Here is a 26,934-nt window from a genome sequence, read left to right on the forward strand (position 1 = left end):
TAGAGAGAGGTCTACCCCAAGCATGTGAAGACTTCCCATGGGAGAATAATTTGTTCCAATGGCCATGAAGGCAGCTGAAGCAGGTGCTATAGAGAGCTTAGAGATTGGTCAGACATCAAAGACACCAAGGTCATCTACTATATCTCGGGCCTTCCTGTCAGTCCTCCTGACTTTTGTCTTGCCAGTAGACTTCGATGACTCAGAAAGAGAGGGTGAGGCTGAAGACTTTGTGCAACTCAGTCTTACTGAGATCCAACTCAAGTACAACTCAAGCTATCACCCCATGACATCATTCATTGGTCCTCTTCAAAAACAAAGGACAAACAGCAACACTGGATAAATGTGTACATACCCACCCCAATTCTCCTGAGTTCTAGTCCCATATCACCAATACTTAATTGAACACTTCAAACTGGATATCTCTAAAGCATTTCAAACTCACCATGTCTAAACAGAACTCATCATCTTTTTTTTTTCAGCCAAAGACACGGTTTATTAGAACATCCATCATATTGGGCAGACTCCTAAGAAGTCTGAACATGGGTAAGCTATTGGTTAGAACTCATTATCTTACTCCAGAAACCTCCTTCCAAACTGTCCTAATTCAGTCAAGAGTGCTACCATCTTCATCAGGGAGGTTCACAGATTCCAAGTCATCTTCAACTTCTTGCTGTTCCTCACTCGACATATCCAATCATTTGCCAAGCCTGGGTAATTCTACCTCCACATCTCTCATTAATGCCTTCTTTTCCCCGTTCACACAGCCACCTCTATGGTTCAGGCCCTCATCACCTCTCACCCAGAATATTGTAATTGCTTCCTTACTGCTTTCTTTGCCTTGTCCCTCTTCTCTCCAGTCTGTCTTCCACATAGCTGCCAGAATGATTTTCTGATCACGTCACACCTCTGCTCATTAAACTCCATCGGCTCCATAATAACTCTTGGATCAGATACTATCTCCTCTGTTTGACATTTAAAGCCCTTTATAACCTGGAACCAAACTACTTTTTCAGCCTAATTATACCCTGTCCCCCTTCATTCACTCTTTGGTCCAGCCAAACTGACCTTCTTGTTCCACACGTCATTCCATCTCCCATCTTGTTTCTCTGTACCAGCTGGTCCTTGAGCCTAGAATGTACTCCCTTCTCAACTCCATCTCTCTGAAGCAACCCTAGCTTCCTTCAAGGCTCAGTTAGAGTGAGGCCTTTCCTGACCTTTTGCCAGCTCCCCCCCCATTACCTTGTATTTATTGTGTATATCTTTTGTAAATACTTATATGTGTACCTGTCTTCCCTGATAGAACATAAGTTCCTTGAAGGCAGGGATTTAATCATTTTTGCCTCTATATCCCCCAAACCTAGGGTGATGGTGCCTGGCAAATAGTAGGCACTCACTAACTTGCTGATTAACTTCAATTGTCCCCTACTGACAACTGCAGTTTCTCCCATCCTTCGTACTAAAATCCAACAGCTGAATTTCTACTTTGAAAAAATAACTAATTACATTCATTCATTTAATTTCATTTAGGGTACAGGGGTAAAGCTAACTAAAATTACATATTCTTAAAGATGGAAAGGACTTTAAAGATCATGTGAATCAATTCCAAATTTAAGTTAACCAGTCAGGAAAATGCAAGCCTCACCCTTTGCCCTTCTTTATTTTATCCCAATTTCCCATTGGAGAGACAATGTTGCTTTCTTACTACAGCTGCACAATTTTCATCATAACATAAATGGATCCCCAGAGGCCTCTGCTAAATGGACATTCTGTATGACTCTATGCAGTGAGTGGGCCCTAAGCCATAGGCTTCAACTCCTAAGCTAGTGTGAATAGGAAGCAGCAATGCTGGGGAGAACAGTACATTGCCCTCCTTATATTCCATTTCCCTCCCAATGCCATGTCTGTTTCTTTTCTGAATGCAGCTTAGTGGTTTCATGGGGAGCCCCATCTTGGAGGCAGTTTCTTTCTTCCTTTAAGGAAGTGGTGAATCTGTTTGTTGAAAATCCACAATTGTGCCTAAATGGCTGGTTTCCAATGATCATGGTAAAAGTACAGAAAAACACAATACTAAGTAACTAAGTCCTTGAAATTTTTTTGTCTGAATCTAGTAATTCCCCTGAAAAATATGAACTGTACACACCTCCCCCAAATGTCACTTGCTACACTAGCCTTGCCTGACACTGTAGAAAATGATGGTCAGATTTGGGGTTTATAAATTTACCCAAAAACGCTGTGAGATCTATTAAAATTACTGAAATTGAGGCTTGATTTATAGTTCTAGTAAGTTCTATGACCAGAATACTGTAAGATAACATGCAAAGGTCAATCCTACCAAGTATTGAATCCTGGCTCTAATATTTAATAGCTGTGTGACCACAACAAGTCACTTGACCTCACTGAGTCTCAGTTTCTTCATTTGTAAAACAGGGATCATAATACTGTAATATCTAGCTCACAGCGTTGTCGTAAGGATCAAATGAGATAATGTATTAAAAGTTGCTTTGCAGATCCTATGTCATCATGTAAGCTATTATTATTCCATCCAAATGTTAGTCTCTTGTTAAGATTAGGCTCATAGACTCAAAGATTTAAAATTGTAAAGGACCCTGGAGGTCATCATCCAATGCCTTCATTTTGAGATGAGAAGACGGAGGCCCAGAAAAGTTAAGTGACTTGCCCAAAGTCATACAGGTAGTAAGCACCAAGATTTGAACTCAGATCCTCTGACTCCAGATCTAGCTCTCTTTCCCCTGCACCACACTAGTGCTCATGTAGACTAAAATAAAAGTTATTTCACAACTGAAAGAAACTGTAAAGGGCCATTTCTTATATTGATAAAAATGCACCCAGAGATTGTACACGTTTCAAAATAAATAACCTACCAGTTTCACTCTTATGATGGGATAAGGAGGGTTGTGGCTTTCGCTTGTTTCTGTCCTGCCTATACTTCCTCATACTTTCTAGGCAGGTGATTGGAAAAAGGGGGGAGGGGAAAGAGTAAAGAAGAAGGTAGGGGAATAGCCTAGAGAAACAAGATGAAGGTTTATGCTACTTACGGCTCAGCCTGGATGCTCTGATCTTCAGCCACATAGTTTGAAGGAATATAACCCTGGAGTTGCTGCCCAGGGCCATCTCCCTTTTTCTCCAAATGCCTGGCAAACCACCAGCCTTCATGAGAAGAATCCAGGATCTGGAGTTTGTCTCCAGCTTGAAAGCTCAGATCTTCTGCAGTCCGGGCCTGATAATCATATAGGGCCACGAAATAGCGGTTATGACCCCTTTCTGGCTCGGGGGTCTGTCGCTGGCATGGAGGAGTGGGTGGGGAATGGGCATGTAGGTTCTCAATCACGACAGGTTTATCCACTTCCTGGAATAAACAGGGAAGGCAGGGCTCCAAATAAGTGCAGTATTTCAGACATAAGTTTCCCATGATTTGGGACCTATTGGCTTGCCTTCTTTTTCTCCACACTGGGGGTAAAGGACAGGGGGGAGAGATTTTCCTCCCCCTCCCCAATCTCTTTGATCCACTTTCCCTGCCCACTCCAGGCACTGTGAAAATCAACACCAGCTTCCCATGCTTGGTTAGGTTTGCCTAACAACTTCTGGCTGGCCAGGAGAAACTTTCCCCAGAGAAACTTTGCCTTTCTGAAATAGCAGCTGTTGGCTACCCCAGTGCAGGACGCAGAGAGACAAGCGAGCTCTCTCCTCCCTGAGGGGATGGCTTTTTTTTTTCTTCTGGGTCCAGGAATGCAATAAGAAGATCTTAGTTAGGCAAATGCCAGCTTCTGAGGAGAGTCATCTCGCTTTCATCCTAAAGAAAACTTAAGCAGAGGGAAAGGGTAACTTCAGGTAAATCTTCCTTCTCCTTGGGGCCCTGGTGTTACCAGAATCTCCTTCCCAGTTTCAGGTCGGCTCCTGTAGTTTGAACAGCCCTGACCCCTGCAGCTCCTTCCTTCTTGCTAATGAATAACCAACCCTCTGAGCCTGTTGCCTTTAACATCCTGAGCTATGTGCAGACTGAAATAATTTCCCCTTACTTCCTGGTTTGCTTTTGTCTCCCTTCTGAATGGGATTCCCACTCTCCTCAGCCCTCCCTTCTCCCAGTCCTGAGTTGGAGGTAGGCGCCCTCACCAGGGAGCTGACCTGCTCTTGCTGCTACTGCCAAAGAGTAACCTTGCTTCACCCCCACCCAACGCCATGCATGATTTCTACCTTACTGCATTGGGCGCCAATATGAAAACTCCACTGAGTGTCTTGGTATTCCCTCCCCCTCCCCCCAAAAAAGACAGAGACATGGTATCTGTCACAAACAGGAGGAAAACTACAGCTTTAAAGCAGATTTGGTATTTGTTCCTGGAGAAAAAGGCAAAGTGGGAAGGAAGTACTTTGTTCCCTTCTTTTTAATGTCCCCCTGATGTTTTAATAGCCTCAAAATAAAAAATCACCACCTGGGACAACATAGTACCATCTCGAAACTGAAAAGCAGCTACCTCCTTTCAATGAATCATGGAATCATAAAATCATCTAGTTCAAATCAACTTCCCCATTTTACGGATGTTGAAACAGAGATATAACCATCCAGCGGCATTTTATTTCCTACCCTAAAGTGCCATTTTTGCAGCTCACAAAAGAGCATTTCTGCAGGTCTGACCATCTCACACATACACCCACATACACACACACACACACACACACACACACACACACACACACACACACACACACACTCCTCAATAAACTCCAGGAGTTCCCTATAACATCCAAGAGTAAATATGAAATTCTGTGTTTGGCATTTAAAGCTCTTTGTAATCTGGCTCCTTCTTAGCTTTCAAGTTTCGTTTTACAACTCTTGACATCTTTTACAATCCAGCTCCACTGGCCTATTCTTCATGTAGCATTCCATTTCCCAACTCAGCACATTTTCACTGTCTGCGCCCCATGGCTAGAATCTCTTCCCTCCTCTCTTCACATCCACCTCCTGGCTTCCCTTGCCTCCTTCAAGACTCAGCTTAAAAAGCACCTTTTGCAAGAGGGCTTTCCTAACCTCTCCCTCTTCCCCAGCCCACAATCCCTCTGAAAATACTTTCTTTTTCTTTCTTTCTTTCTTCCTCTCTCTTTCCCTATATATGTATAGATATAGATGTAATATGTATACATACTTTTACGTATTGTTTCTTCCATCTGGATGTGAGCTCTTGGAGAGCCAGAACTCTGTTTTTGCACAATACCAGGCAAATAGAAAGCATTTAATAAGTGTTTGTTAATTGATAAAAATAAGGAATAGGATATAATAAAGCTATTGTGTGGCTTCATATAGAAGGCCTTCCTGTTAAACTTTAATCTTAAGACTTCTCCATAATTCTTTTAGCTTAATTTATACTTTAGATCACAGACTCAGAGCTGGAAGAAAACTTAGAGGTCATCTAGTTCCCAACTCCCTTACTTTACAAATGAGGAAACTGAGGCACAGAGTAGCACTAATTCAAATAAGTTCAAGGCTCTGAATTCAGTTAACTTTCCTTTATAGCTACCCGCTGGCTCAGCTGTGTCATAATTATCATGAGCAGAATGGGGCAGGACAGTAAAAATGGATCAGAACAGATCTATATCCAATACTAGCAAAACAACTCAAAACTCAAGCCCTACTACTGGTTGACCAGTCTTTTTATATAAGGAGATAATCAACCAATCAATCAAGAGGCATTTTTTTTTTTTGCTTTTATGGTGAGGCAATTGGGGTTAAGTGACTTGCTCAAGGTCACACAGCTAGTGTCAAGTGTCTGAGGCTGGATTTTAACTCAGGTCCTCCTGACTTCAAGGCCAGAGCTCTATCCACTGTGCCACCTAGCTGCCCCAACAAGTATAGTATTTTTTTTTTTGGTGAGGCAATTAGGGTTAAGTGACTTGCCCAGGGTCAAACAGCTAGTAAGTATCAAGTGTCTGGTCTAAGGCTGGATTTGAACTCAGGTCCTCCTGACTCCAGGCCTGATGCTCTAGTCACCGAACCACCTAGCCTTCAACAGGCATTTATTAAGTTCTGCTATGTGTCAGGCACTGTACTGGATCCTGGAGATACAAAGTTTAAAATGAAATGGTCCCTGTCATCAAGGAACTTATATTACAAGAGAAAAGAATCACGTACAAGTATAAACATGTTCAAAATAGTTTTACACAAAATATATGCATAATAAATACAAGGTAATTTTAGAAGGAGGAATTAATAGCTAATAATCAGGAAAAATCTCCTATAAGAGATGAAGCCTAAACTGAGCTATAAAAGAGACCACAGAATCTTAAGAGGTGGAATGAGAAGGAAGTGCAATCCAGACATGGGGGATGACCTAAGCAAAGTCATTCCATCCAAAGATGAGAAATGGAATGTCAAGTGTATGGAACCACAAGAAGGCCAGTTTGGTTAGACTGAGTAGTGTGTGAAGGGAAATCACTTATAATAAGACTGAAAAGATAAATTGGGGCTAGTTGCTGAGATATGTGACAACTTCTACACATAGTCTATGTAAAATAATGCCTCACTTTAAATTATTAGATCGTCTGAATTTCTCTAATTCATCCTTATGGTTAAAGTGTAAGTAACACATTAGCTGGTATAAAATAGCTATAAAACTACATAAAGAACTAGGGCTGAATATATACAAAACAAGTATATTTATAACAGCAATTTCTATGTGTGTTGGAAATGAACCTTCTGTGTATGTTAAGAATGTCAGTACTCTTCCAGAGTTCCCAGGTCAAGGAGGAAATATTGCAAGCAACCAGAAAGAAACAATTCAAGTATTGTGGAAACACAATCAGGATAACACAAGATTTAGCAGCTTCTACATTAAGGGATCGGAGGACTTGGAATATGATATTCCAGAGGTCAAAGGAACTAGAATTAAAACAAAGAATCCCCTACCCAGCAAAACTGAGTGTAATCACTGAGGGAAAAAAATTGATATTCAATGACATAGAGGAGTTTAATGCATTCTTGAGAAGCCAGAGCTAAATAGAAAAATTGACTTTCAAATACAAGACCCAAGAGAAGCATGAAAAGGTAAATAGGAAAGAGAAATCATAAGAGACTTATTAAAGTTGAACTGTTTACATTCCTACATGGAAAGATGATATTTGTAACTCATGAGACCTTTCTCATTATTAGGGTAGTAGGAGGGTATAAATCTACAGAGGGCACAGGGTGAGTTGAATATGAAGGGACGATATCTAAAAAAGAAAATTAAGGGATGAGAGAAGAATGTACTGGGAGAAGGAGAAAGAGAGAGATAGAATGGGATAAATTATCACACATAAAACAGACAAGAAAAAGCTTTTATGGTGGAGGGGAAGTGGGATGGAGGTGAGAAGGAATGAATGAATCTTACTCTCATTGGATCTGGCTTAAGGAAAGAATAATATCCACACTCAATTGGGTATGGAAATCTATCTTACCCTACAGGAAAATAGGGGAGAAGGGGATAAGAGAGGGGGGATGATAGAAGGGAGGGCAGATTGGGGGAGGGAATAATCAGAAGCAAACACTTTTGAGGAGGGACAGGGTCAAAGGAGAGAATAGAATAAACGGAGGGGTGGGATAGTATGAAAGGAAATATAGTTAGGTTGTTACACCATAACTATTATGGAAGTGTTTTGCATAACTACATATGTATAACCTATATCAAGCTGCTTGCCTTCTCAATGAGGGTGAGTGGTGAGGGAGGAATGGAGAGAATTTGGAAATCAAAGTTTTAAAAACAAATGTTAAAAATTGTTTTTACATGCAACTGGGAAATAAGATATAGGCAATGGGGTATAGAAATCTATCCTGCCCTACAGGAAAATAGAAGGGGAAGGGGATAAGAGAAGGGGGGTGGTGATAGAAGGGAGGGCAGATTAGGGGAAGGGATATTCAGAATGCATGCCATGTTGTGGTGGGGGGAGGGGAAAGATGGGGAGAAAATTTGAAACTCAAGATCTTGTGGAAGTGAATGTTGAAAACTAAAAATAAATTAATCTATTAAACCATTAAAAAATGTCAGCACTCCATTAATTTGGTTCAATTCTAGAACTAAACAAGGCACTCATCAGGCATCGACCAGTTAACAAAAGAGTTTTACTGAGTTCTAACATAGAATGGTTATACAGTAGCACTTAGCTCAAGTAGACATAGCCCCACTCATCTCTACATGAAACCAAGTCTTGTCAGCAAGGTATGGGTGACTCAAGTGGTACCTCAAACATCCACTAAGTCAGAAGGGCACTAATTCCCTTTGGGTCTGACCATTTATGTCCTCCAGTGACCAGAAAGCCAGGAAGTTCATCAAAGGAGGAACAGCTTGAGGTGTGCCCCATGCCTGAGCTAATAATTCCTGACTGTCATCTTTTAGGGAAAATCAAGCCTAACCTAGGGGTAATGGGAGAACCTTGGTGGATACTGGCTGAATTTCCCTAGGCAGTTTTACTAGCACACTGATAAGCTGGCCATTGACCACTTTCCCTGTCAGCCTCATCATTCAAGAGCCACACACAAAGCTCCCTCCAGGAAAGGATGTTATTGCCCACTGCCCCCATAGCAGGGTATCAGCACTGTGACTCCTTCCTCCATTCCCAAAGCATTTATTCACACTGACAGCAGTATTTGCCCAAGCTGCAGCTGTCTCAAACTTCTGTTCAAATTTCACCAGGTGATCAGCATTCATAGACTTTTGTAAGTCTATTGCAGGAAAGACTCATAGTTAAAGTGCGAAGACATTCTGGTGAAGCTCCACCAGGAAGGTGGGATCTAATTGCCCCTGAGGGAGGCTGGGAAAGGGGGGAGGAAAAACATACAGGAGGATGTTGGTTAATGTTTAGCAATCCCACCAAAATGCATGCAGGCTGCACATTTAAGTTTAATCTTTTTCATTACTATTTTCTCCATCACTTTCTTAAGTCTAGACAAGTAATAAAATAATGAATCCAACCCTGATTTGTAGCATTTGCAGATTTCTGAGGTTTAAATGTTCATGTTGAAAATTTTTAATGGCTCTCTTAAGCCAGTATGAGCTAGTTCCAAAACATCTCTGCATACATAGATCCAATCTATCAAACCCATTTCCTTTAGGAACTTCCCCCTCTTGCCTTACATATCCCCATCAAAGAGCAGGCTACAACAAAAATTCATCTTTATGGTTGAAAATAACTCTTCCCTACCCCATCTCAGCCACCTAAAAACTGAAAAAAGATGGGCCCTTTCCTGAGCTTCTCATTGATTTAAGTGATTCTATAACAATTAGTCCTCAGGAAGGTCTTCAAGCCTTTGGAATTCTGCTGCAATGTCTCTACATTGGCTCCATTGGACCAAAGTAGGCCCAAGAGAGTGAGTGACTGAACAGGTTTCAGTTAGAAATGTTTCTGCTTGAAGCTCAAACTTCTATTTGGACTCCTCAGTTCCTTGGTGGTGAAAGTCTAACCATCTCCTGTTCCTTCAGTGTAGGAAATTCACCCTCCTCCCAGAAGCAGTAAGAAGATGTCAGGGCCTTTTTTTAATCAAGTTCTTCTTCATTTCCACAGTCATTCTCTTATCTTATGGCTCCAATCTCAGTCGGTCAAAGCAAAATCTCTGAGTCAGAGTTGCAAAGTCACCAGATCCATTTTTTGCTCCTCAACCTTCATTGCACAGCTCTTAAAAGCTGAGAGCTCTCTCTAATTGGTGAATGTCCTGGGTCAGTTTACTTTCAGTCTTATTTTTCTAGCAGTACAACTTCTGCAGGACGGTCAATAACAACCAGGGAATGCTGGTCCTGGCTCTTTCTTTACCCTTCTTGACATCTTCCTTCAACACTTACCTAGCTAACTGATCTCCCTGAGCAGGTACTTGCTTCTCATCTCATTGAGAGGATTCTCATATACCACTAGAAGATGTTGACCACAGGGTGCCATGGTCCCATATCTGGAAATCTGATCACCCTACCTTCCATATTTGCAGTTACCCACTCCCAGCTTAGCCATGATGTAAACCACAAAGGCATCTCATCTCAATTACCAACAAAGCTAATGCCAGCACCTTGTTTTTATATTGGGACAAAATGAGGCACTCAGTTCGTTGAACAGTGAACCAAAGGAGGTTTACTTAGTCCTAACAGAGAAAGACCATGAAGTAGCAATTAGCTCACATAGATATTCCCCTTTTCCCCCTTATCTTTATATATAAATGTGTCTGGTGACGAGGTCGTGGTGACTTGTGGGATACTATACATTCCTCAACTCTGAAGAATACTGACCACAAGTGAATGAGAGCTTTTATGACCCTTAGGTAACCAGGAAGTTACATCAAAACTACCAAAGGCCATCAGGAAGCTGCATCAAAGAAAGCATGGCTTAAGCCTTGGCCCCCTACTGGGCCAATCAAATCTTGACTTTGTTACCTTTTAGGGAAAATGTAACCTGACCAATGGGCTGAAGGGGAGTCCTTGGAGATATTGGTCCATCACAGTATATAACAAAAAAAAAAAAAAAGACTTGACCATAAAGAGCTTCTATGGTGGCAGGAAAGACCAAAACATAAACTCAGAAGAAGACAATAATGTGAAAACAGCTACAAGCAAAACCTCAAAGAAAAGATACTAATTGGACCCAAGCCCAACAAGAATTCCTAGAACAGTTAAAGAAAGAGATAAGAGTGACCAAGGAAAAATCAGGAAAAGAAATGAGAATGATTCAAGAAAATTATGAAAAGAGAATTAACGGCTTGATAAAATAGACACAAAAAATACTGAAGAAAATAATACCTTTAAAAAACAGAATTGACCTAATACTAAAGGAGACACAAAAATTCACTGAAGAAAAAACTCCCTAAAAAGCAGAAATGGCCAAAAAAAAGAAGAGGTACAAAAGCTCACTTAAGAAAATAATCCCTTTAAAAATATAATTAGGCTAGTGGAAGCTAAGGATTCCATGAGACATCAAGAAAAAAATAAAGCAAAGTCAAAACAAAAAAAAAGTAGAAAAACTGTTAAATATCTCACTGGAAAAATAACTGACCTGGAAAACAGATCAAGGAAAGATAATTTAAGAATTATTGGCCTACCTGAAAGCCATGATCAGAAGGAGAGCCTAGACATCATATTTCAAGAAATTATAAAGGGAAACTACCCTGACATCCTAGAACCAGAAGGTAAAATAGAGATCGAAAAAATACACCAATCACCTCCTAAAAGAGATCCCAAAATGAAAACTCCCAGGAATATTACAGCCAAATTTTAGAGCTCCTAGGTCAAAGAGAAAATACTCAAGCAGCCAGAAAGAAACAATTCACGTATCATGGAGCGACAGTCAGGATCACACAAGATTTAGCAGCTCACAGATTAAAGGGGCAGAGGGCTTGGAATAGAAAGCAAACACGGGAACCATGGAAAAACCAAGTGTATTGTCATGTTAAGTCAATTCAACAAATTTAACAAATGCTTATGAAACATAGGCCTGGACTTGGTGCTTGGGCATGTAAAGATGAATCAGACTTGATCCTTGACCACATGGCTGATCAAACAGATCCATAGATAAATTTAACAGAAATTCAAGAGGTATGAACAATGTAATATAATAAAGTCAAGAAGAAAGTGAGAGTGTGGTAAAAACCTGAGGTTTCAGGAAGGAAGCAGTGAGTGCCTTGACCTTAAAGGATGAATATTATTTCAGCTGTCATAGATGAGCCACAGAAGATGACATGAGCAAAGGAAGTAGAGGTAGAAAAGTGTGAGTCTTGCCCCAGAAACAGTGAATTGCCTAGTTTGACAGAAGCTTAGTGTAGATTAAAAATAGCCTCTAGGGAACCTTGATCACTAGGCTAAAAACTTGGACTTCAGTAGGCAATTAGGAGTCATTGAAGAATTTTAATCAAGAGAATGGTATAACGAAAGATGTGCATTGCACATAAGATTCTGGCAGCATTTTGTAGAATAGAATGGATGGCATTTTGTAGAATAAAATGGATGGCAAGAAACTGTAAGACTAAAAAGGAGTTATAAGGTTACCTCCATCCAGGAAAGTATAAGATTATGGGCTCCTTGAGGGTAGGAACTATATCCCCAGCACTTAGCACCATGCCTGGCACATAGTAGACACTTTAAAAATGTTTATTGATTGATTGGCATATAGTAGCTGCTTAATAAACACTTAGTGACTGAATGAAAGTGTTACTGATGGACTAAAATACAGTGGCTAATGTGAGAATAGAAATGAGGAGGGAAATGTGAAACATGTTACAAAGGTCAAACAATAGGACTTGGCAATTCATTGGACATAGATAATAAGTGTCAATGAGAGGATTCCAAAGCTAGCATTCCATAGATTTCCTTCAATTGAATTCAACAAATATTTAGCTGTCTACTGTGTCAAGATATTAGTATAATAGGAGTTTGATGTATCCCTAAGTCAGTATGGGATACAGAAGAATTAACATGTCCAGATATTACATATTGGTCTGCCATTTGATTAGGAACAGCCTTTTCCCATTGTCTGTATAGCCTTAATTGTCTACTCTTTAAAACACCATGACTCAGGGCAGCTAGGTGGTGCAATGGATAGAGCACCAGCCCTGAAGTCAGTAGGACCTGAGTTCAAATCAGGCTTCAGACTAAACACTTGACACTTTCTAGCTGTGTGACCCTGGGCAAGTCACTTAACCCCAATTGCCTAAAAATTAAAAAAAAAATAAATCAATAAATAAAATTGCCTGACAATACAATTACAACTTTTACTTTATTCGAATCTGAGAGTGAAGGAATCCTTCACTCACAGACACTAAGACCATGTGGTAAAGGGGTTGGGCCCTAGGTCCTTCCCTTCCCCCACCTTAGAACAAATGATCCTAAGATATAGAAGTCTTTGGATTTTTTCCATCTTTCATCCATTTCAGTTCTAGGTGCAGGGAATGGAGTCTCCAACCCATGAGCTCCAACCATGGGGATCTGGGAGTCTACACAGGCACCACTCCTCCTGTCTCCCTGACAGGTCCCCAACATGTCCCATGCCTGTGATACCATTTTAAGTGGTCTAGTCATGCCACTCAAAACCCCCAATTACTCTATGATTAGAATGTAAGGAAAAGAGCAATACAAATAATCACTACTTGAAATTCTTGCCCTGTCCCTCTCCACTAAAGGGCCCCTTCTCAGCTCTGGACACACACACACACACACACACACACACACACACACACACATATGATACTGGGAACTTGCCCCCCCCCAAAAAAAAACAGCATTAGTATCTTTTTTTGCCCTTTGGTACTTTACATCCCCACTTCAGAGCCACAGGAGAAATTTAAAGCACCCTTAGGTTTTGGCTTGTGCTTAGGACCTCCTCAAAACAGAGAAGTAGAAAGGTACATGGTGTACAAATCATGTATGGGACAGCTATTTACTTCTTCTATACCACAGAAATGCTAAAAACACCCAAGATTCATAAGCACTCAATTACAGCAACACTTTAATAAGCAGCAACAGAAACATAACTCTTGTCATATTTATTGGGAGGCTAAAAATTAAATTTCAACACATGAAGCAGTTTATGGGACTGAATTTTCTAAAGAATTCCCTCTAAGTCCACATCTTGTCAAGCCAGGTAAGGGCTCCTGCTGGTAGTCAACCTCTCTAACAAATAAATTCTCCTGCTTCTAAGCAACTCAAGCTGAGGAACCCAGGAACTCTGGCCTCTCAAACTAATGGGGCTAGTTCTAATCTGGAACTGTCCATCTCAATATCATCTTTTGGTCACTTATGCTTCACAAAGCAGAAATGGCAGCCAGAAGCTCAAGAGCCATAATCGATTTACCAAGTCTAGTCCCCACTTTGGCGTCTATGTGCTCGACATGCTTTCAGAATGGGGGGGAAACATTGGCTCTCCCTGACCCCTTCTGGGAAGCCTAAGAAGGGACAGCTACTTGCCACATATTCCAGAAACAAGAAAGAAAATGAGACCTAACTGATCTCTCCTTTTTAACTGCTGAGGCACCACTGTCACAATGGGACCAAGGTCCTATGAAAAGTTTGCTGAATAATTCCAAAATGCTAAATACTTTCAGCGTGTTTCACCAGAAGTTGCTAGATGTGTTAGGTGATCTCTGCTGCACAAAGACAAAAGCAAAATTGTCTCTGCCTTCAAGTAGTTTATATTATAGTGGGGAAATGTCATATGTGTATGGAGAAGTAAACATAAGGCAATTTGAAGAACAAGACATAATTAATAACTGATGGATTAGGAAAGGCTTAATGTAAGAAGTTATCTATGAGCAAGCCTTGAAGGAAGATCAAAATTCTAAAAGGCAGAGGCAGAGGCAGGGAAGGTGTACATTATGTGCATAACAGATGGTTTGTACAAATGTGTGGAGGAGGAAAATGGAATATCAAGTTTCAGGAAAGAGAAAGTAGAAAGGTCTTGCTGAAACATTTGGTCTGTGGTATGTTGCGTGTAAGGACTTCTTGGTGGAAATCTCCAGACAACAGCCAGAACTGCAAGTATGATGCTCAGAAGAAAGACGTATTTTCAAAAAGTCATATTAATAAAGGTGATAGTTGAAGCTGTGGAAGTAGATGAGTTTACCAAATAAGAAAATGTAGAAAGAAAAGAGGAGACCGAGGGCAAAGCCTAGGGGGCCCTCTTATTTAGAGAGTGGAAAGACGAAGAAAAACCAATGAAGGGGACAAAAATGGTCAGTGTAGTAGAAAGAGAAATGAGAGAATATAGTGTTGCAGAAGGAATGGGTAGTCCCATTGCCTCAGAAAAATCCTATTGTTATCTCATAATTAAATTATTTTTAAATCCTATAACAAATTAGAGTATTATAAGTTTTTTAAAGTATATGCGAGGATTATCTCCCATATCACAAAATTTCATTTCTTGTATTTCTATAATCGCACAGATATTTGATGATATATAGAAACAAAGAAAACTCATTTACTAAATTCTCAGATTTAGAGTTTCAGATGCCCTTGCCAAACCAATGGGCAATGCTTCAAGAATTTCCTGTCCAGCAGGACTTTTTCCTCCTTGATACATAAGTAGTACATTTGCCATATTTTGTTGTGGTATTAGATTATCTCAAGGTCTGAAAGTATATTCAGGTTTGTGCAGTTCATATTAAAGACTATTGTCTTGCTGTCTTGTTTCAATTTGTGCTTCTAGACTTAAAAAGAAAATAGATCAAAGTATCCTCATAAACAATGACTAACAGTAAAATTAAAAGAAGTGTTTTGGGTAACTAGAAATAAAACCTATAATAAGTACCATATATAACAGAATGGATGTTACAATTAGAAAATTAAAGACCAGGATTTTTAATAAGTACCTTAGAATGAATTTTCATCAATATGCATCCAACAAAGAGAGAAAACACGGCATAGTAGTAAGAAGGTTGGCTGCAATCAGGAAGATGTGGGATTAGAGTCCGACCACATTCTAGCTGTGTGACTCTGGACAACTCCCTTAACTTATGAGCACCCCTCAAGCAAACCATAAGTTAAAGATGAGCTGTCAATAATCATGAGGGGAGGGAGTTTCCAGTAAATTCTCTAAACAGATGAAATTACAGATCTGTAACTTCCAAAAATTGTCCCACAAAATGGCACAGGACATCAAAAATATAGTAAAATGATATTTTGCTTACCTATAATCAAAATCTTTGAAAGGCAGCATGTTGTTTGATCCAGAAAGTCTTAGGATCAAATGCAGTCTCTGACAAATATGGATATGTGATTGGGCAAATTTACTTAACCCCTCAGAACCCCCAGGCAGTTATCTAAGACTCTTGGTTCTGCTCACTTCACTCAGCATCAGTTCATGTAAGTCTTTCCAGATTTTTCTGAAATCTGCCTGCTCATCATTTCTTACAGTACAATAGTATTCCATTACATTCATATACCACAACATGTTCAGTCATTCCTCAATTGCTGGGCATCCCCTCAATTTCCAATTCTTTGCCACTACAAAAAGAGCTGCTACAAATATTTTTGTACATGTGGGTCATTTTCCATTTTTTATGATCTCTTTGGGATACAGACTTAGTAGTGGTATTGCTGGATCAAAGAGTATACACAGTTTTATAGCCCTTTTGGCATAGCTCCAATTTGCTCTCCAGAATGGTTGGATCATTCGTAACTCCACCAACAACTTGGTGCACATTCTGGTTGAATGTTGTTTCTTCTGCTACGAAGTTATGTAAATAAACATAACTGTAGATATCCTTCTATTGACTACTGAAAGACCTAGCAGTGCCTCGTTTCATTCCAGTATTGAACCTAAACTACCAAGGGATTGGCTTGAGTCAGGTGAAACACAAAATAACACACAAGTATGAGTTTGATCCCCAAAGAAAGTATGTTTACTTGGATGTTTTCCAGGAAAAACATCAAAATAAATTTATGCAGCAATACAGCAAAAGACAATCAATCAACAAGCATTTATCAAGTACTTATTATGCAACAGGCACAGTCCTAAGTACTGATGGTATAAAGACAAGAGTGAAATAGCCCCTGCCTGTGCACACAACAATAACAACAAAAGCAACAACAAAAAATAATAACTATCAGTTATATAGCACTTCAAATTTACAAAGCATTTTACATGCATTATTTCATTTGATCCTTACAGCCTTGCGAGGTAGATATTATTATTATCACCATTTAAAGATAAGGAAACTGAGGCAATGAAAAGATTTGTCAGGGAATCTGTCCAGACAAAAACCTGAAGAATGAATCTTGCTAATATCCCACAAAATCCAGGAATCATTTCAGATCATTGGTCAAGGAGTTCCTCTACTACCATGTAGCAAACAACCTTTGAAAATCTATGACTCTCTGCCAGCCCATGAAGGGTTCCAAGAATTCCATCTCCAAATTGATATTTCTCCAGTTTGGCAAAAAGTTGGTGTTGGAGCAGACTCCAAGTATGATCTTCCTCCCAACCCCACTCTGACCATCTCTGCTCACCATTTTATCTAACTATATGGTTTATTGATACTAATCGAATGAATTTAATCATTGGCAAAGAATATGAGAAGATTTCAGCACATATGCTTTATTGCCACCCCTTGGGTCCCTATCTTTGACCTAGGAAAATGCAGCTACACAAATAATTGCTCCTAAAAGGCTGGCTCTACTCTGGCAATAAATAGGCCAACCTTGAGCTGGTCTGCAAATATTAGGGGCTATAATGAGGTCCACAAAGAGAGTTGGATATTCCAAGGGTTACCAAATCTCAGTCATATTTTAATACACTGACTATGTGTAAGTCACTTTCCTACTATCTCCACACCAAAAGAAAATAGGACTATCCTCCTGTCTCCCTCTCACTCTTGCCCTGGCAAGTGAACCTTTTACCTTCTCTGGCCATATCACTGTCACTCTGCACGTGGTCCAACACAGGTATCCATTTCTTCTCTCTCTTTCCAGCACCCTTTAAAGTGTTATTTTCTCCCCACTAGAATGTAAACTCCTTGAAGGCAAGGGCTATCTTGTTTGCTTCTATAAGGATTTCTAACACTTAGCACAGTGCCTGGCACTTAATAAGCAACTAATAAATTACTCTGTCATCTATCTACTATAATCCACCAACAGGCATTGGTAGAATTCTTTTGAAGGCAAGGGCTGAACTCCTACATGTTCAATAGTCAATCTAGCTATAGCTATCTGCAGGTGCTCTCCCCATTTCCCCCCTTTCTCTGACTAAAGTGACTTACAAAACTGACCTATATCCTAGGATTAGTTAAAAATGTTATTTAGGGAAGTCACAGTCCAGGAAGTGCTGGAAGATGTAATTTTTGAACTTCTGAAAAGACTGCAGGAAAACTGCAAAATCTGAGTGTCCTATTCCAGTACTTAGGTTTTCTATTCTAGATCCAGAAGATCATTTTTTATTCTTCATTATTGTGTACCTCCCTTAAGTCTAATTTGGTGAATATAAATGTGTCTGTGTCAATAGTCAGGGAGCAGAGGCAAGTGACACTAATCATGGATATTTATACTGTAGTGACTCAATAGTCATGGCAAGAAGGGCAGTATGTAAGTCTAAGATCTGCTCTTCATCAAATATGCACCCTGTGAAAAGAACAACCATCCTTCCCATCAACCAGTCCTGAAATCTAGATGTAATCTTCAACTTTGCATTCTTTTACCCCCAATATCTAACCAATTGCCAAGTTCTGTACTTATTCTGGACTTGTAACATCTTTCATATGTCCTTGCTCTCCTCTAACACAACCTCCACCCTGAAATAGACCTTTATCACCTTACCTTTAGGCTTTTTGCAATAATCTTCTAGTTGGTCACCCTACCTCAAGCCTTTTCCCACTCCAGTCCACCCTCCAAACAGCTGTCAAATTTATCTACCTAAAGCATGGGCATGATCATATCCTCACTGCCCCATCATCATTATTAAGAACAATTTTAGTACCATTGTTGTTTTTACCAGACTTTCCCCTGGAGTAGGGTTGTGAGCCTCCCAGAGAAAAGCCCAAGGAATGATGTCAAGCCCTTCTAATGGGAGGTAACTAGAAATTGGGAATCCTAGGGCCCAGAGCCACCTTATAACTGATGTTACTTTTCCTGATCTGGATATTTTTGCAATAAACTTTGCCTAAAACTATAACTGTGAGTGTTTCATTTGGTCACCTCCTATATCTCTAGACTGGCTACAGAATTGTAAATGACTGGCCCAATGTGGCTAAGAATACCTGCACTATCTACCAAACATAGGGGTGCCCCCCCAACACTTATGTGGGTAAATCCAAATAAGCTATCCCATGTTCAAGGTATTATGTGGATCCCCACATCTACTTAAAATTATAGTTCACAAGTGTTTACATTACTTGTCAGCCAGAGAACATAACTAATTGAAAGCAAAGGCACTTAATGAAATGGCATAGTAAGGAAAATAGCAATAAAAAGCAATTCTCCTTCCCATAAAATTAGAGACCACTCTTCCGTAAATAGAGACATTATTAATGGAAAGAAAGGACATCTGTGAACTACTCAAGAAGAGACATACAACGGACACCTGCAAATTACTTAGGGAGAGACACACAGATAACATAAAGCAAGGGCACATTTATGGCCAAGACACATAAATGGAGGGGCATATAATACTTTTGATATGACAAGACCACTGACATCTTCTGGTAGTGATATCACACTGCTCATGAATGGTCAAGCCCAGCACAATGTCTCTGCTAGGCATATAATCTCTGTTGAGTTTGTAGGCATGGTATATAACCTCTTACAGGCATAGTTTTCTGATTCTCTTTCCTGTCCACTGTTTTGCTGTGCTTCAGTGAATCATTGCCACTGCTGAGCACTAGCAGATATGGTTCTACTAGTCACAAGGTTATGGGACTTTTCTCTGCTTCCAGTTTCTGCTTTTACTAAGTCCTCGGTTGAGATGCTATCCATTTCCTACAAGAGAAAGAGTAGATTCTGACATCTTTGCCTTTCAGCTCAAAATCCAGAGCATTAAGCTAAAATTCTTGTCAGGCCCTCAGACACTCAGTCATTGGGTTAGGGAAAAATATTTTTCCCATTAGAAGGGTCTGTCATGTCTCAGATCTGTAGCTGTAGTAGGTATTTCCTCTCTGAAAGAAGGTAGCTTGTACCAGGAATTAAGTTTTTTGGAACACAGAACAGCCAGTCAGCTAAGAGTATCTACTGAGCACTAAGCCTATTTTTAACCTCAACTTCCTACTTACCAAGGGCTGTGTGTCTTTCTCAAATCTCTGACTTAAAATTAGAAAACCTTTATAACCCCTTTCCTAATATTTGATAGCTAAACTGTATCTATTTAGCATCATTTTAGAGTCTACTCTTGTAACAAACCACAAAAAAATTATCTGAGGCCCCCAGTTCTCCCAGTCCTGGGATTATTTCTGATCTTCCATGTAAATTAATGGGAAGGAGAAAAACAGAGAGATAAAACCTTTTTAGACTTTGAACCCACCCCCTTTATATATTTATCTCCCAGGTTATCATGAAAAAGTACTCTGCAAACCTTTAAGTACTATATAAATATGAGTTATTGTTTTTAATTCAATTCATATAATATTAATTTTTCCTTACATCCAAATTGACAAGGTTTGCTGCATTTGAAGTATGATTTTATTATAATGTATCAGTGTGCCCAATCAATACTCTTCAGATAACAGGGTTGAGCCTAGGAAGATACTGTGCTCATTACAGCACAGTATTTTTAGGTGAAAGATATAAGACAGGAAAATGTGTATGATCAGCCATGCAGTCCCTCTCAAGGTCCCAAGATTCCTGATATCTTCAACACAGAGCATTTGCCAACCTTGAGATTTCAGAAATAGTTAAGTACTTACTGTCCCAGGTGAAGTGACCTAAAGAGTGGCTGTGGGTGTGGGCTTTTCATACCATTTTATATAATTTCAAGTAGCATGAGTTACAGGATCATACAGTTAGACCTAGAAGAAACTTTAAAGACCATCACTTTACAGATGAGGAGTTGAGGCCCAGAGAGTTCAAGTGATTTGCCAAAATCACACAGGCAGTAAGAAGCAGAGCTAAGATTCAAATCAAGGTCTTTTGATCCAATCTGCATGTTATCTACTCTACCATGCTGCCTTTACGCAAAACCTCACAAATCCTACACCCATCAGCTCACAGGACTAAGGAGTTGCCCAATAGGGATTTGGTACTGCATCAATAAATTGGGGATAAATACTAAGGATGAGCCAATCACCAGGAATTATAATTATATTGATAGAAGCAATTTCTGGAATAAAAAGTGGGGTCAGGTACAATAAGACAAGAACACTTTTGAAGCCAAGTCCCCTAGAGCTGCAAGCCGGTACTAGCTAAGTCCTCTGGACTGCCCACATACATGAAAAAGCTAATATTTTTAAAATCCCAACATATCTCTGATTTTTATCTTCTGCCAAATGGATAGTAGGATCCACCTATCAAATTTGTTTTACAGAAAACTTTGCTGAAATGCATCTATTCCATTAAGAAAGAGATAGAAGAAATAGTTATAGACGATAAAGGTTTTTCACTGCATATGACCCATGTTTTAATAGAGGACGATCATAATGAATGATTTATACATTCTTTTGAGTAAGGAATTTAAGATGTAATGAGCATACACAATGGAAAGAAGCTACAAAATGACTGGAAAAAAAAGCTAGTAGTGAACATTGAGTTGAATAGAGATCACTGTAGATAACATTATGTAACCATAGCACCAAACTCTTTAATGGAGAAAGAGAAAGATAGAGTATAACTGATTGCCATTTTAAAGAGTATTGTAAGATAGACACCACAATACATGGCTTATTTTCCTTTGTGTATAATGCTTTATAGGAAACAATTTTTAAATTCATGTGACAATATTTATACTGCACTTTTCAACTTAAATGTGTTCATAAATATTAATCGGTTCCCACAACAGCACTGCTAGGTAGCTGAGAATTACCCATAGTTGACAGACTGAAAGCTTGAAATGATACTTGGCTAAGGTGCCAAAAGCTGCAGAGGGAATTAACATGAGAACAAATGTAAGAGCCAAAAAAATCCCCAGTTTCCAGTTTACTGTTCAGACTGAGCAAGTCTCCACAGAAGTTTTTGTTTCCCCTTACAGTTAAAAGTGTTTAATTAGCCTGTTCTCTGGTTTCCGTCATTCCTGCTGACAAGAAAAACACTAGAACCATATCCTTGAAGTCAGTTCTATCCTGAAGACACATGGGCAGAGATCACATGATCATGAATATAGAAATGGAAGGAACCTCAGACACCATCTAGGCTATGCCCCTCCCCCATCTTATAGATCATGGCACTGAGGCCTAAGGAGGTACTCAGTGTTTCACAGATAATGTCAGAGGATGAACTTGAACCCACTTCCTCTGTATGGAAGGCATCAATCTGGATTCTGTCAATTCAAAGACAGAAAACAATAGTACTTCCCCTCGAGGGGGTGACTTCCTAATGTAATATGTAATACAGGACAGACTAATTTTGGACAAAAAATCTTCTGAAAAGTCTAGCTGAAAATCACCATCTGTTGTAAGGGTACTATTACAGAGCATTGCAAATTCAGGTGTAAATACAAGGTGTTTCCATAGGAACTCATGTCCTCTGAAAAACAATGAATGATTGAGAATGTAAAGGAGAAATGCCAGAGTGTTTGTTCAATAAATGTGTCACTGCATGTTAGAGCTATTGCAAAGAGGTTGAAGGTAACAGGATCCTAGAAACAGGGGACCACTAAGCCATACATAAAGATTTGTGCAGGCCACACATTGACTTAATTTTAAAGTGTGATATTATCTATGTCTTATTGTATTTTATTAATTTTGTTAAATATTTCCCCAATACATTTTCATTTGGCTCCAGCAGCACTTGGAAATCTGCCCACACTGACACCTCTGTGATAGACTTATCAAATGCCAAGACAACATCTTTTCTTCTCCATTCTGAGGGGCATTTCCAGCTCCAGATCACTGCCTTTATGCATCGGGAAGTGACTGGCAGCAGAGATTAGAGAAGTACACAATGTTAGACCTCAGCTACACTTGAGGAAGCAAAGAGATTAAGTAACTATCTAGAGAGATGAAATGACTTGTACAGGTTCAAATACCCCATTAATGACAGAATCTGGACTAGAACTCTGGTTTCCTGACTGCCAATTGGATGTTCTTTCCAATTCGGCAAGCTGGGGTTAGGCTGGCTTCTTGATTTCTAGGTATAAGGTCCTAAAGGCAGTAAAGATTCGTGGAAAGAACACTAGCTCTATAGTCAAAAGATAGGGATTCAAATCACGCTATCACTGTTCTGTATTAGTTGTGAATCTTTGACACGTCCCCAGGCTTCTTTCCTCTACAAAATGAGAGGATTGGAGTAATAGCTTCTGAAGACCTTTCCAGTTATAAATCTATGATCATATGATTCCCCTAACCATTAAACCAAGTACACTTAGTTCACTGGGGTTATTTTTTTTTTTTAGGTTCCTGAGGGACAATAATAATAAACAATTTATAGAGTGATTTACAGTCTCTTTAACTAAAGTCCTTTACTATGCAAAATTCAACCTAAGTTCAGAAAAGCTCATCACCAGAAAGAAGGCCACAAAATGAAGACTACCTACTAAGGCATGGAAAAAATTGACAATATAATGGCTGGTGTTTCCACAGTCATGTAACAGATTCTTGTAGTATTGAAGAAAGTTTACAATTTACAAAGCACTTGCGATATATTATTTCATTTGATCCTCACAGCAACCCTTCAAGGAAGGTAGCACAAGTATTATTTCTAATTTACAGCTGAGGAAACTAAGGCTCTAAGAGGTTAAGGCTAACAAGAATTGACCAAATCTTATTAGATGAAATTTAATAGGGATAAAATGCAAAATCCTAAGCATGGGTTCAAAAAATCAACTATATTATATATTCATGTGGCAGAATTACTTTGGAGCAAAAGTTTATCTTTTTCCATACTTAAAAAGGAATCTACTGATATAACATGGACAAATTCTTACTGTACAGAATAAAAAGTCCAATCCTTGGAACTCCAGTATAGAAGACAGGATGGACAGACATAATATAGTGGGGAAAGTAGTGAACTTCTCCAGTTTGCAACTAAATTGAAAGCTTTATACTCTAATGAAGAGTTGGAGGATTTCCTTTTATAAAACTATGCAAAAGATGAAGCAAAGTAGTTCAGGTAATTCAAGCAGAAGTTCAGATTGCAGTATGTTTGATTGTATATTAGGAAGTCCCACACTCACTTGCATGTTGCGGGGGGAGGGGTTCCCTATCATTTATTGGATGTATTAGGTTGCCCAATTTCCTCTCCACCTCACCCTAACACTCCCTTTGGAAAAAAAATCTCAAATATACTCATGTTTCAGATGATGATGATTATAGCTAACATTCATGTAGTACCTACTATGTGCCAGGAATACTGTGCTAAGTGGTTTCCAAATATCACATTTGATCTTCACAAAATCCTGCAAGGTAGGTGCTATTATTTATCCTCATTTTATAGATTAGGAAACTGAGGCAAATAGGTTAAGTGATTTGCCCAGGGTCACATAGCTAGTAAGTGTCTGAGGCTAAATTTGAGCTCAGGTCTTCTCGAATTCAGGCCTGAAGCTCTATCTGCTGTGCCACCTAGTTGCCCCAATAACATAGCTTAAAGATAAGCTACATAGACAGAATTTAATTGCATATCTCTAATAATAATAATAACAACAATAATACCTGGAATTTACATCGTGCTTTGGAGCTTGCCAAGAGCTTTACATACATTTGCTCATTTGAAAATTTGCTCCTCACAGGGTAGGAGGGAAAGGAGAGATTAAGAACAAAGGCACAATCCTGAACTAGGCAAGTTCCCATAAATATATTTCATATACTTTGTTCCAAGGTATGTACAATTTCCATCTCAACTCTCACTCTTTACTCACTGCCTGCCATTATACTGACACAACCAACTCTCCTATCATACTCTAGCCCTTAGCCAACATAACCAGCTTTACTTTTATGGCTTTTGAAGCATTAAAAAAAATCAGAAAATGAGAAACTCTCTTTTTGTTTTTAAATTTATTTTTATTCTGAATTTAAACATCAAAAAGACACTTCTAAACATAGAGAACAAAGAAAATTCTATACAAAACTGTGAATCTCCACGTCATATCACATAAGTATATAATAAAGTGTTTATTTTCAAATTATGAAATAGAATTCCAAGTATATAATAAATTCTACATGTTACTTTCAAAGCTGTCCTGCTTTTCTGTGCTTCCATCCAAACTTTCTATTCTCTTCTATGCATTTTTAAAAAAAAAATATATTACAATTGCCCCCTTTTTCTTTGGCATCACTATTAATAATTTCCTTTCTCTTAACTTTCCTCCTCCCCTCCCCCCACACTGATCCCTGCTCCATTAACCAGAACAATGAGGAGAAAAGTCAACCAAAACATAAGAATACTCAAGCAAAAGAATCCACATGGTGGCCATGTCCAATAATTTCTCTGTTCTTTGTGTCCTCACCAACACTTATCACAGTGCCTAGTACATAATAGGTACTAAATAAATAATTGATTGATTGATTGATCACTTCTCTTGCAGGAGATGTGTAATATGCTTCATCATAAGTTCTCTGGAACCGTGGTTTAGATCAACTTTGCCTCACAAAGTTGTTGGTTTTTTTCTTTACAATAAATTGTGATCCTAATCGTGCTCATTTCATTCTATGTCAGTTTATACCACCTAGAATTCTATGAAATGATTTCTTCTAGCATAATAATATTCAAATATATATCATAATTTGTTCAGCCATTCCCATACTGTATATATTTCATATTGTAAGGCACCTCTTAGATTTTAGTTCTTTTCTTTTCCTGCTCTTGAAATCTCCCTTTCAGGGCCACAAAGTCTGTTTTGCATGTTCCCCCTCTTAACCTGATCCAACATCATCCCCACTTGTTTCCATGTTGAGTTTATCATATTTCTATACCAACCTGTTCATGTATATTGTGTGAATGTGTGTAACTCTCCTGTGCCTGTTTCAGATAAGAGTGAAGTTCACTTCCTCACCTCTTCCTCCATATCTGTATATTCTCATGTACACCAATTATTAGAAATAATAAATGATAATGATAATGATTATATAGCACTATGTGTCAGGCACTGTGCTAAGCACTTTACAATTATGTCATTTGATCTTCACAACAACTCTGGGAAGTCAGTTGCTATTATTATCCTCATTTTTCAGATGAGAAAACTGAGGCCAACAGGTTTAAATGACTTACCCAGGGTCACCCAACTAGTAAGTGTCTGAGGTAGAATCTGAACTCAGGTCTTCATGACTCCAGGTCTGGAGACTGGACAATCTAGCTGCCAAATAGCAAGTTCCCTCTATTTCCTCTTTTTTTTCTTTTTTTACACATTTTACACCTTTTTACTCTTCAAATCTTTAGAACAGAACCAAACTGATCCCCTCCCCCCAGGACCTCTGTTTTTCTTATTTAATTCCCACATGACCCATTGAAGATATTAATGTTCCAAAGGGGATATTTGTTTCTTCTACCTCTTTTAGAATGCTAACATTTCTTCACCCTACAGCTCTTCTTCTAATTGCTCAAATAAATTTACATTTCTGGATTTCTCTTGACTCTTGAGTATGTATTTCAAAGTTCTTATTCAGCTCTGGTTTCTTTATCAAAATGCTTGAAATTATATTATATAATGCTTGAAATGCTTATATATATTATATAATGCTTGAAAAATATTTCATTAAAGATCCTTTTTTCTGGTAAGATTATAATCAGCTTTGCAAGGTAAGTTATTCTTAGGTTGTAATTCTATCTCTTTTGCCTTTTGGAATATTATATACCTACAACTTCAGAAAAAAAGTCCAAGCACCCTCTGGAAAACTGGATTTTTTTCAAAGTGAGTCTATAAGTTTGAGTGTCAAACATAAGAAATCAATTAAAAATCAATTCTAAATAGCTTGACTCCTTTCATTCTCCTCCTGTCCTCTGCCTCTGCATCTTTGTTCACATGGTTCCGCATGTCTGGAAAACATACCTACCTTACTTCCAAAATCTGCTTTTTTTTCCCAAGGTCTAGCTCAAATGTCATCATTTCTCTGAGCCTTGCCAGGCTAAAGTGATCTTTCCTTTTTCAAATTTAATATAACAATTTGTTAAGACCTCCCCTCTGTAACTATCACATTCTACCTTATATCAGATTTACTTGTGTTAGTGTTATTTCCTCCTTATTAGATTCAAGGTTATATGGAGAATAGAATTTGTTGAATTTTTTTATTCCCCTAGCACTAAACTAAAGGTCTAAAGATTATTGAATTTGTTGTATTTTCAATGATTACAATATCTTGAATCTTGTCATAGGATTTGAATCTGAGAGGGCTCTTAGAATAGCATATAGAATATCAGA

At 38.8% G+C, this 26,934-nt stretch overlaps 1 protein-coding gene across 1 annotated transcript in view; it reads right to left on the bottom strand.

Moving 5' to 3' along the window:
• The window catches only part of FRK (fyn related Src family tyrosine kinase), a 119,814-nt gene extending 115,791 nt beyond the window's left edge, over positions 1-4,023 (bottom strand). Inside the window, exon 1 of the mRNA XM_027848626.1 lies at positions 3,057-4,023. Within this exon, the coding sequence (XP_027704427.1) occupies positions 3,057-3,430 (374 nt within the window). The 5' untranslated portion in view covers positions 3,431-4,023. The remainder of the gene's footprint in view (positions 1-3,056) is intronic.
• Between the last annotated feature and the right edge of the window lie 22,911 nt (positions 4,024-26,934).

This window comes from Vombatus ursinus, unplaced genomic scaffold, assembly GCF_900497805.2.
Source record: "Vombatus ursinus unplaced genomic scaffold, bare-nosed wombat genome assembly UNPS02006779.1, whole genome shotgun sequence".
NCBI classification, from domain to species: Eukaryota; Metazoa; Chordata; class Mammalia; order Diprotodontia; family Vombatidae; genus Vombatus; species Vombatus ursinus.